The sequence below is a fragment of the Pundamilia nyererei genome, unplaced genomic scaffold (assembly GCF_000239375.1).
Source record: "Pundamilia nyererei isolate P.nyererei 1_Seehausen unplaced genomic scaffold, PunNye1.0 scaffold00073, whole genome shotgun sequence".
NCBI classification, from domain to species: Eukaryota; Metazoa; Chordata; class Actinopteri; order Cichliformes; family Cichlidae; genus Pundamilia; species Pundamilia nyererei.
The window spans coordinates 1,079,276-1,090,135 of record NW_005187474.1 but is presented as its reverse complement, the minus strand read 5'-3'; the positions used below and the strand labels follow the sequence as shown (position 1 = coordinate 1,090,135).

The following is a 10,860-nucleotide window of genomic DNA, read 5'->3' as shown; positions in this document are numbered from 1 at the left end:
CGTGTCGGGGCTTTTTAAATACAGAATGCATGAGAGAAGTGCTTGTGAAACAACACTGCGAACTGTGGCTCTCTTTCCCTCTGGTGGGTCCGGTGACAGGAAAGCCGGCCCGAGTTAAGCACTCTGTGTGGGACATGTCCCATTGAACTTGCTCTGGAACGGAGCTGGGAGGCGGCAGGGTGGCCCATAAAGGGGGGAAACTGGGTTCGTGAGACCGTGAGGGACGACAGGGGTGTCGAGGAGTTCCTCTTTTTCCTTAGTCGTCAGGTTGGTGAGCCCGAGCCAGCGTGCTCGCTCCTGAAGAACCATGAGGCCCATGGCTCTCCCAGTAGCCTGTATGGCGGTGTCGGTTTTTCAACCTCGCCGGTAGCCAAGGGCTTTGCAGCCCAGCTGATGCTAGCCAAGGAGGTGGAATCTTCCTCCTCGCCGTCGTCAGACAGCAGGAGCTCCTAGTCAGCCGACTCATCTCCGTCCTCGTTAGCATCTCCTCCCTAGGTGACTCCAGCATCGCGGAAAAACACACGATCTCCATGTGCCTCCAGCGACGGGAAAGCAGTCGCGATGGGCTGAGGGTCTGCCTCTGCCCAGCTCGGCCCTGCCGTTGCGGCCAAATCATCGGGCATCTCAGTTTCTCCTTGCGCTGCAGCAGCCTCACACAGCAAAGGGTCGCCACCCGACAGGTTAGCCTGGCGAACTAGCCTGCGGCGGAGTAGTTTGCGTGGGAAAGCTGCGCAGTGGATACAGTCTTGTGCGTGTGCCAAGGCAGCCTGAGCGTGAGATAAACCCAGGCATGCCACACACACGGGGTGTGTATCCCAGGAAGAAATCTTCTTGCTGCAAGGACAAAGTTTTGCAACTTCGTTGAAAGTATTGCTACTTGGCACCCGCACTAGCCACAGAACAGTATTGCTACTGCTTGTATGCTAGTGGACAACTGAAAAGCTGGGAACAAAGCGCCCGGCGACCGAGTTGTTCACTCGAATCTGTAGACAGTTTAGCTTTAGCACCCAATAGCACAGATGTCTACAGGCTTCTGTGAGAAGCGAGAAGAGGTTTTTGAATGACATCTGACGCTATGTCAGCCTATTATATAGGGAGGCACTGGCCCCTCCTGACATGGGCGTCACCTAGCCAGCCTGTAAGGGCTGGCGTAATGGTATTTGAGCTTCTGATGAGGTCACGCAGGAGGCGTTCCCATAGTGAGACACGAAATGAATGCTATGAAAGAGAACCATCTGATCCATCTACTGTTCACTGAAGACTGATCAGAAATGATTTCAGTGGAGTAGTACCTGTCAAGAAGTCCTCTTAAGGAAGGGAAACAGGGAGAACAGGTGTGCCGAATTACACACAGAAAGGACTGAGAATCAGTTGCAATGGGTCTGATAAATCCAAATTTGACATTTTTGGTTTAAGTCATCATCATTGGAGGATGGAGGAGTTTAGAAGAGAGATACAACAGTGAGTGTCTGCAACAATCTTTAAAACATGGTGGAGGTTTTGCCATATTCTGACGCTACATTTCAGCCAGTGGTGTTTGCGATCTAGTCAAAACTAATGAAATTCTAATGAAACTCAGAAAAGTGCCATGAGATTTTGAACCACCGTTCAATGCCATTTGGAAAGTGACTGGCAACATTTTCATTTTTCGGCACGACAATGATCCCAAACACACTGCCAGTGAATTACTGAAGCAGTGTGGGATCATCTCGACAGAGAACAAAATAAAAGGCAGCCAGCATCTAAAGAAGAGCTTTCAATTTCTTTCAAGAATCCTGGAGAACTATTCATGAAGACTGCTTAAAGAAATAAAATGAAAGCTCGCCAAAAGAGTTTAGGCTTTGCTGAAGAATAAAGGTGGTCGTACCAAATATCGACTTTAAAGTTTGTTAGAATGGTGCAACTTGTGTTTTTGCCTTATATGCTTTATTTCCAGGTATGTTTGCATATGTTTCAATAAATCACTTTTTCCCAGCAAAATCTAGAAATGAAAAGTGGCTTGAGACTCTTGCTCAATTCTGTGAATGTAGTGTAGTAGAAATTCTAGATAAATGCACCATTATGTGCATAAAATGAGGGAACGGTGCAAAGTTCTGCACTCCCAAATTAGATAATAGAAGCCAGGTTGTCTGTTGAGGGCCTCCAAAGAGGCAAACTCACAAAGACAAATCATTGGACTCCAAACACGATCAGACCTTCCCAAAAGGTCAAGCTCACTAAATCTGCTGCATCTACCATAAAAAGGCCCCTCACAAATATTTCATCAGATTTTATTTTTAAAACATGTTAATACATATTCATTTATTAGTATTAGAAATGAGCGTCACCGTTTTCTCAGCTGGGATTCATGCTCTGCTACATCAGCAGAAGTCAGATGAATTGGAACTCTTAAGATGAATAACTCTGTATGTTAATTGTTTGAAATTATTCTAAGTATGCCATAACACATCTGTTTACTTCAATCATAAGTGAGTCAGAAATGAGGATGAATTGCAGATGTGATTTATTAGGGATATTATAAAAGATTTAATAGACACTATAATATATTATGTAGAATGTAGCGAGAGGAACTTTTTTGCATTCAGAGAAATATTTGACAAAAGCAATCAGGAATTCATTTCTTTTTTCATGTTGCTGAATGCCCTCTGCTTCCCCCCTGCATTATTCAGCCTTGAGCAGGGTACAGCAAATGCTGAAACTATTAACCAGTTACCATAGCTACTCTTGAATCGGAAAAGGAGCTACTGTGGCTCCAATACATTAAAAAAATGTGTAAGAATGCGATTGCCATTCTGCAATTTTCCTGTTTTTTCAATCTCTCATGAGTAAATAAATAAAAAACAGCAACAAAAAATAGCCCTCCTCAGTGCATTGATTATAACTAAACTATTAAAAAGTGCTCATGTTGTTCCGATTGTATGTCATGAATCATAAGTATAGATCCTGACATTGATAATACTGTTAATGTGTAAACTTGCTAGACTAACGTAGTCTAAATACAGATTGTTAGAAATTACTATGTCTCATAAAATACAACATTTACACATTAACACTTGGCTTCACACTCACATTTTAACATTAATTGTACTAACACAAACATAATAGCCTCGCAATGGACCTTTTTTTCCATAGCTGGTAAACACAGGTGCTGCTGATGTCATGGAGAACGGTTCTGTTGTTTTTAGGTAATTATTGCTTAATTAATGTGATTACCAACACCTGTGCTTGCCTACTCTTTCATGTCAAAGTGGCTGCTGTGAAAAAAGTGTCTGTAGAGGCCACACAGCTGTATGCTTCTGGAGGATGAATACACTGGTGGTAAAATGGAAATAATCCACAAGCATGAAGATTAAACACTTTCACAGGAAGCACCAATACAGTGCAGTTTAAAAGTACACGGACCTCTGCACCTTAAGAAATGAGCATCCTTGCCCTGCGGTGGCATTCACAGCTGGAGATGTTGTGCATTGTAGTTTATCAGACACACGATGGTTAGGTATAGCACACTGAGCTCATTGACAGGTGATGATTCTGAGAAAAAATGGAATTGAGTGGATTAAATTGCTGTTATGCATTAAATGTGACTATATGGAAGAAAATAATTAAATTACTAATGGAAGTCTAACTCAAGCGTTAAAATTATTTACATTTTTATCATTTTTGGTTGTGTGTGTTTGCTGAATACAGTTGAGTTCGCTGCCTTTTATCGCAGGGTTTGTACACAGCTAGTATTCTATGTTTTTTTGTGTGTGCTTTAATATTTAATTTCACTCTAGAGTCCATAGGTATTTATTAGTATTAAAAAAATTGTCCTCACCAGATATCTGTTTGTCTCCATATTCAGGTCCCAGCACTACCTGCCAGGAGGACTCATGTGCCAACCAAGGTGTGTGTCTTCAGCAGTGGGAGGGCTTCAGTTGTGACTGCAGCATGACGACATTTGGAGGACCGCTGTGTAATGACGGTAGGATTCCACCTTTACTTGTTCTCAAAGCTTAAAATCCCTCTAGTTCTTATTTGAAAGTCAGAAAAGAACAAAGCCATCATTACTTGTTGGCATGCTTTTTTTTAAGCCCCCCAATACTATGATGATGTTTTATTTTTCACCATTTCATTTCCTTGTGTGAGTCATACAAAAATAAAAAAGCCCTGTACACATTTCACAGTATTAGACAGATAATTCATTCCATCTGTTAACCTATTTGAACGTGGCCAAGAAAATCTTGGTATTAGACATTTAAAGGTGGGTGTTATCATTAACAGGAGCGCCATTTTTATCCCTTGCTTTCACACAGCGTTCAGACTCAGGCTCATTATTGTTTCCTGTTTCTGTTCTATATTTGTGTCCTCACGAAGCACGTCGTTTGCCAGAAACTTGGTGTACTTGTTTTATAAACTCTCCGGGTTTGTAAACCGTGCTGGGTACTGTAACTAGTGACTGATATGTCAAAACGCGGTTAGAATGAATCTCGGCACAGTATTTCCGTAGCTCGGCGTTGAATAGGTTGTCTTTCACTGAGGGCGGCGGCAGCTGTTGCTACTTTGCAGGGCAGAAACTTTGACACATAGCGTCTGACAGTTCGGTGAAAGCTCATTAAAATTTGAGATTTGTACCACTAGAGGGAGCAACGCACATTGTGTTCTGATAAATAAAACATCAACAACAAGCTAAAGACGTAAACAAATACATCATGAGCTGAAAACAAATAACAGCGCTTGTTATTTATTGCAATTGTACTGGAACGCATTCATACATCAACATTACCCCAAATAAGGCATTTGCAACCCATAAATGCTCGTATGCCCACCCATTAAAACTTTATCGGAGCCCCATGATGTGATTTAAAGTTCCGTGTTATTAATCTCTCTTAAAGATGCTTAAATGGACTTTTGGTTTTGTGCTCATTAATGTTAAGGTTTCGAGCGAACAAGGGTAATGTCTCCTCCACCTTTTGAAAATTGGGCTACTTCCTTATGCAAAACATGCATAAGGGATTTTTGTTTGGTCATTATTTTCTTCTGCAGCAGTTCACACAGCAAGAGGTGAATGAGCAAAGTGCCGAAGTGCATTAAGGAGAGAGGAACAGAGTGGGCACTCTGGAGATGACACAAAAGCAGAGGAGAGAGCACCATAAATGTTAATGCATTCTGTTTCACTTCTAGCTGCTTGATAAGACCCCTGTCTTTTGTTATCAACTGAAAGTGTTAATAGATTCTCATGCAGCCCTATACCTCCAACATATCTGCAGCCAGAGATAAGACTAAAAGGATTCTTCTGTCCATGATATGTTTGAGTATAAGTTTGCTGTGAACCTGCGCCTCCTTTGCTTGTTCTGTTCTACCTTCCATTCTTCGGGCCGTGTTTGGATCAACAGAGGAAATAGGGCTGTGCTGGGGGCATATTTCTGCCGGTGAACTCCGTGTGAACCTAACTTGTGCGTTAAAAGGAAAAGAAATCCAGCTTGGAACGTTATTTTTTCTCCTTTTCTTCTGTCATACATATTCATCCTGTTCTGACCCACAGAGCTCATTGACAACATTGGGAGCAGGAAGACTCATGGGGCATGTTTGCATATATTATATCGGAGCGGAACTGCTCTACCTAAGTCTAGTTACTGTAGCTAGTCTCATTATTCCTACTGACCTGACAAAGCAATGGGATGGATGAATGTGTACACCCGAGGGATTTAATATGTAACCACAAAAACATACTTTCCAAGAAATTTCTTTCACTACAGATGAACTGAGCTAGTTCTCAGAATAGCGACTCAAGAGAGCCCGGGTCTGCTGAAGGAAATATCTGTGAGTGAGAAAAATGAAGCTTGAGATGGTCGGGTTTTATCTCTGTTGATGGATTGTCATGGGGATATATAGAAGGGGGGAGGGGGGCACAAAAAGAAGGATAGCAGCATTTCTGAAGAACACATCGCTTTTTTTTACCTGATATATTTGCATAAGCTGAAATGCAGGCAATTTACAACAAAGCACTGGGCCTCTGTGTAAGCCACTTACTTGGGGAGCTATGTGCATTTCTAGATATTTCTCCAATCTTGCCTTATCGCAAGGAAGGGAAAAATCACCTAACAGCTCCTGGCCCCATAATATTCAGCCAGGGTGAATTGTACATGTGTGACAGCATAATACCACAATTTAGTTTCTAAATATTTAGCTTACAAGCTGAAAATAAGCATCATTTTGATCCCAATACTTTGTGCTTTTGTTGTTAATTAACTTTTTCATTACTCATTGTAATCATTTTTAAGAATAAAATACACTTTTATTTATTTATTCTGAAGTTTTTCAGTTATTAAATGCAAAAAAAGTTTTTTTTATTGTAAAAACTGAAAGATAATCCAAGCTATTAAACAGTGGTTTTATACAATTTAATTAAAGTTACAATGCATCTCTTGGGCTTGTCCATAAAAATTTTTACTTTTTGACTTAGACATGCTGCTTTACAGCAGACTGATTTGTTGTACTGTAACTGGTACGATTGTATCTATCCTACGAAAACGTCCATCCTTCTGAAGCTGCACATAGAAGTGGAAATATCAGTCACTTGGCATCATTTTTAAGCAAATGAAAGACATCAGTAGTGGCAACACTGATGTCTTAGTTGGCAATCTTACATTTTTATATTTTAAGGGTGTTTTAGTCCCATTTAGGATGGCATTGTGTATCAAATTGATTCAAATTGGTTCTTAAGATTTGAATCACTAAGATGTCTGAAAGCTTTGCTAACACTGAATGTGTGGCTTGTATTGACATCATACACGCAGCACTTTTTCTTTTTTTCAGAGTATAGCATCATTTCTTGGCTGTGCTTTCAGTGTTTTATGATAAAAGTATTTCAGCTTCAGAACAGCTCTGTACCTTTCGCTTCTGAATGATGGGAAAGATGATGAAAACTCTCTTCAGATCTTCTCTTTATCGTCTCCCAAACACTGATGTGCCAGTATTTTCTTTTTTCCCTTTCTTTTCTTTTCTTTTTTTTGAATGAACTGTGGAAATAATAACTTAGAATTGTATTTATAGAACAAATTATCACGACTGGATACCTACAGTCGGTGTAAAAAAAATAAAATAAAAAAATAATCAAAGCGATGCTTTCGAAGATGAATCAGATTCCTCTCAGAAAGTCATCCATGCAAAATGAGTTATGATGGCTGTGAATGGTGTTAAGCATGCATTTGGTCTTATTACTACAAACTGTTTTGGTTGCCAGCAGGAATGAAATGGCATTTGGAACATATTTTCTTAAGTGACCCTGACAGAAGAGCCAGACTGCATGTATCTGTGGTGTTGGTGAAGTCATCAGGGGCGTTCTGCACGTTCAAACAGATGCAGATAAGCAGCCAAAGAAAAAGATTGTAAGCACTTTTTTTAAAGGCTTGAGCGTGAGTCTTCTTTTTGGGATAATGCTCTCGTTTCAGTTCAGAAGCCGGTTTAGTGTGTGTATGCGTGTGTGGGTGGGACTTAAAACTTTAGTCTGGAACTCCTGAGGGAGTGTGCCTGTAGTGGTCAAGCATCTGAGGGTAATGTACAGAGACAAATAGATTGGTGCTTGTTGTTTAGCTAAAGTGTGTTGTGGAGAGGATACAGCAAGGGGTATGCCTGGCCTTCACGCGATTTCCATCTTGCTTGGTTGCTCTTCTACTCTGTCCCGTAGCCAGAGCTATTAGTGCCATGTCAATATTGTATCAACAATGGAGACTGTATGTGGGTCTAGTCTCCATTGTCTCTGCCCAAGGGGCAAAGAGAACCCCCCACCCTCCTCATTTGAGCTGTAATGTCTAAGTCAGTGCTCGTTCTTGTGCCTTTGTAGCTAGAGAATAGTCTGTCTGGGCCCCAAGCGTGCCACCGGATTGGTCGGATTTTATTTTGAGCACATGCAAAAGTAAAAGTATCCTGTTTTTGTTACACGCTCCTCCTTCATATTGTCTAAAGGCAGCTTCTTTGCAGCACGCACAAACTCACACACTGGCTCTGAGGTGTTGCATCACTCTACAGTACAAAAGCAAGAATTCAAATAAATATTTCAAACAGTCTTTCAAGGTTACAATGAAAGAAATGTAAGAAAAATCATAAAATGAAAGAAACTAGCCTGTAAGTTTTGTTGGGATTCTCTAGTGTTGCACATTTCATAGTTATATTAGTCAGCCGCAGCACGAGGGATTTACATGAACAGTCTCTTCTAAATCTTCAAGAACATTCCTGAAATTGTTTTGTTCTTTAAACAGCGCTCTTTTGGAGCAGTTGTGTTTGTTTTTAAGATTTGTCATGCAGATAAACACACATAGTCAGGAAGCACCACAGACAGTTTGCCCTGTTCCTTTGTGCTGGCATGCAGGAATTATACCACTTAGTTTTATTCCAATCGATACAAGGGGACACCCAGTCCAGCAGTGGGGCCAGGGGGATATGAGGTACTGGAGTTAACAGCCTGCTGTCACATGGAAGTAATTTTATCTTTGCCCTGGATGTGTCTTTTAATGCAACTCAGAGAAACAAATCTATGGGTCTGAAAATATTTGGGCTTCATCTGTATTGAACGCTTGGCCTAGCTTTGAACAGCCATTGTGCCCCGAGATATAATAGAGGCAGTCTTAAGTGCCTCTGTGTATTCACTTGGGTAGCCATCCGCTCAAATGTGCATGCATGCTTGCAGGAAGTATAGCACATACAATTGATCGGTTGTAAGGCAGCAGGAGGCTTTTCAAAAGTTAGAATAATAAAAGACAAATCTGAGTTTTTAATGGGGAACAAATCTTTATACATAAGAAATAAAAGGATACATGCTTATATTTACAAATATTACTGGAATTGATCCATTTTTAGCAGTTTTAGCATTTTATGAGCTGCGCCTTATTTTGTGCTGCTGTAACAGGTGAGTTTCTTCCAGTGTGGCATTAATAAAGTCTATATTAATATTTACGGATCAACAAAGTTTAATTATGATGTATATATCTTTACATTGGCAATGGTTTATAACAGCAATTTATTCGAGGAATTGTGGGTGTACTCACCTGCTCAACCTATCTTTCCCTAATGAATAAATCTTCTTGTATTTTATTTTTCTGTCATGAAATCCAACAATGAACAATGATCCTACTTTATAAGTGGTCTCTGCATTAGCACTCCCAGAACTACTGGCTCCGTTCTTGTATAAAATACCTATTAAAACACATCACTGAGCCTGTTTTACTGGGGAATGTCTTTTCTTTACTCAGACACTTTAGTGTTACTGTAGTTTATCGCTGTATTCAATCATAGACGCCCAGTGCCCACTAGAACAGTAAATATGCATTAATCCAAAACTGAAAATGTGTTATTTACGATCTTTTTCCATCTGCAGTATTTACAGGTGTGAACTGCTGATAATAAATCAGCTTGGCTGAGTGCCTGAGGTAGAATCTGGAACATGTAAATATATAGAGGCAAACATGTTTTATGGGGCTGTTAAGCTATTGAGTGGAGCAGCCCAGTAGTTTAGTATTATGAAGCGAGTACCTAATTCAAATGATGTGAAATGATGTTTTGTCTAGATGGACCCATTACATTGTAAACTGTACAAGAGGATGGCGATCTTCATCTACACACATCCCATACCTGCTGTTCCCAGATGGACACTAAGACGGTGTGCTGCTACAGATTTCTATCACATCCTATCAGTCTCAAAGAGGCTCTGCTGTTTTGTCCTATTTTTGTGTTCTTTTTTTAATTTTCAATTATTCGTCCTCCACCTTCAATTCAGTTCGAGTGGTCACTATCTGGCCTGATTATTTTCAGTAATTTTCTATGGTGATTGAGTATCCGCATTTAAATGGGTTTCTGTGCCAGGAAGCAGTTGCCATATGTGGGTAAAGGCTGTTGGCATGGAAACTAGGTCTCCTTTCCTCCCACCCTGGATGCTGTAACTTGTCTGTAACTTTGCCCAAGCAATGAGATCTCTGCAGGAAGTGGTGTAGAATAACTAACATCTTTTAGCTAGCTTGCGAGAATTTTGAAGGCTTAAATATCTGTTTTAAATTCATATACATGACTTAATACTTCACTTGATTTATGGATAAACAAAGGATACAGCTGTGAGGCTGCATGTTACTAACTTAGTATGTGATGCAGACGCATGCTGGCACAGTGACATTAAAATGTAGGAGCAGCAGTGCTAGACATATGTCAGATTGCTTCATAAACCCATCCTGCTGTTCATATGTTGTAATAAAGTTGTGGTGTGTCCCTCCACCACATAGACCTCTGTATGCTGAACAGTTTTTTTTGTGTGTGTCAGTGAACAGTATGTGGTGCGACCAAAGCGGAGCACAAGCAGTCCACACATTTAGTTGTCTTTCAACGTAATCTATGTTCTAATCACAACCTCATCTAGAACTCATTGCAGTGCAGTGGTGAGAACCTAATCTTTGAGGTGGTTTTTATTAATCGCTAGCCCACAGGGGCATGTTGACAGGAAATAAGGAGTTGTTCTTTCTCCACAACACAATACTAATTAAAGCGTTGATACAGAGTATCAGCTAAACTATCCTGCTGGGTGATACATTGACACTGTGAATATTCCCTTCTCTCATAAACACAGGCTATTGAACATGACACCCAGGGGGACTGTGGCAAAACGTGAAGACATCCCTGGGACAAAAAAAAAAGTTTGCTTACTTGTTCTATTTAAAAAACTTTTGATGGCTTCTATAACCATTCTTTAAAGGATTTCACAGTCAGAAGTCATTTAATTGAAGAAGAAAAAAAATATACTTTAACTCTGTAAATTGCTCTTTGAGACACTGATGGATGTTGTATTTAAATTCACATTAAGAAAAAAGTCATTGGAGCAATTGGCTATAGTTATAT

At 40.3% G+C, this 10,860-nt stretch overlaps 1 protein-coding gene across 7 annotated transcripts in view; it reads left to right on the top strand.

The window, feature by feature from the left end:
* Nucleotides 1-10,860, top strand: part of LOC102193674 (neurexin-1a) — a 259,420-nt gene that overhangs the window by 136,640 nt on the left and 111,920 nt on the right. For all 7 annotated transcript variants that reach the window (XM_013911867.1, XM_013911865.1, XM_013911862.1 and 4 more), the window contains one exon: nt 3,845-3,964. In XM_013911867.1, the coding sequence (XP_013767321.1) occupies nt 3,845-3,964 (120 nt within the window). The remainder of the gene's footprint in view (nt 1-3,844; nt 3,965-10,860) is intronic.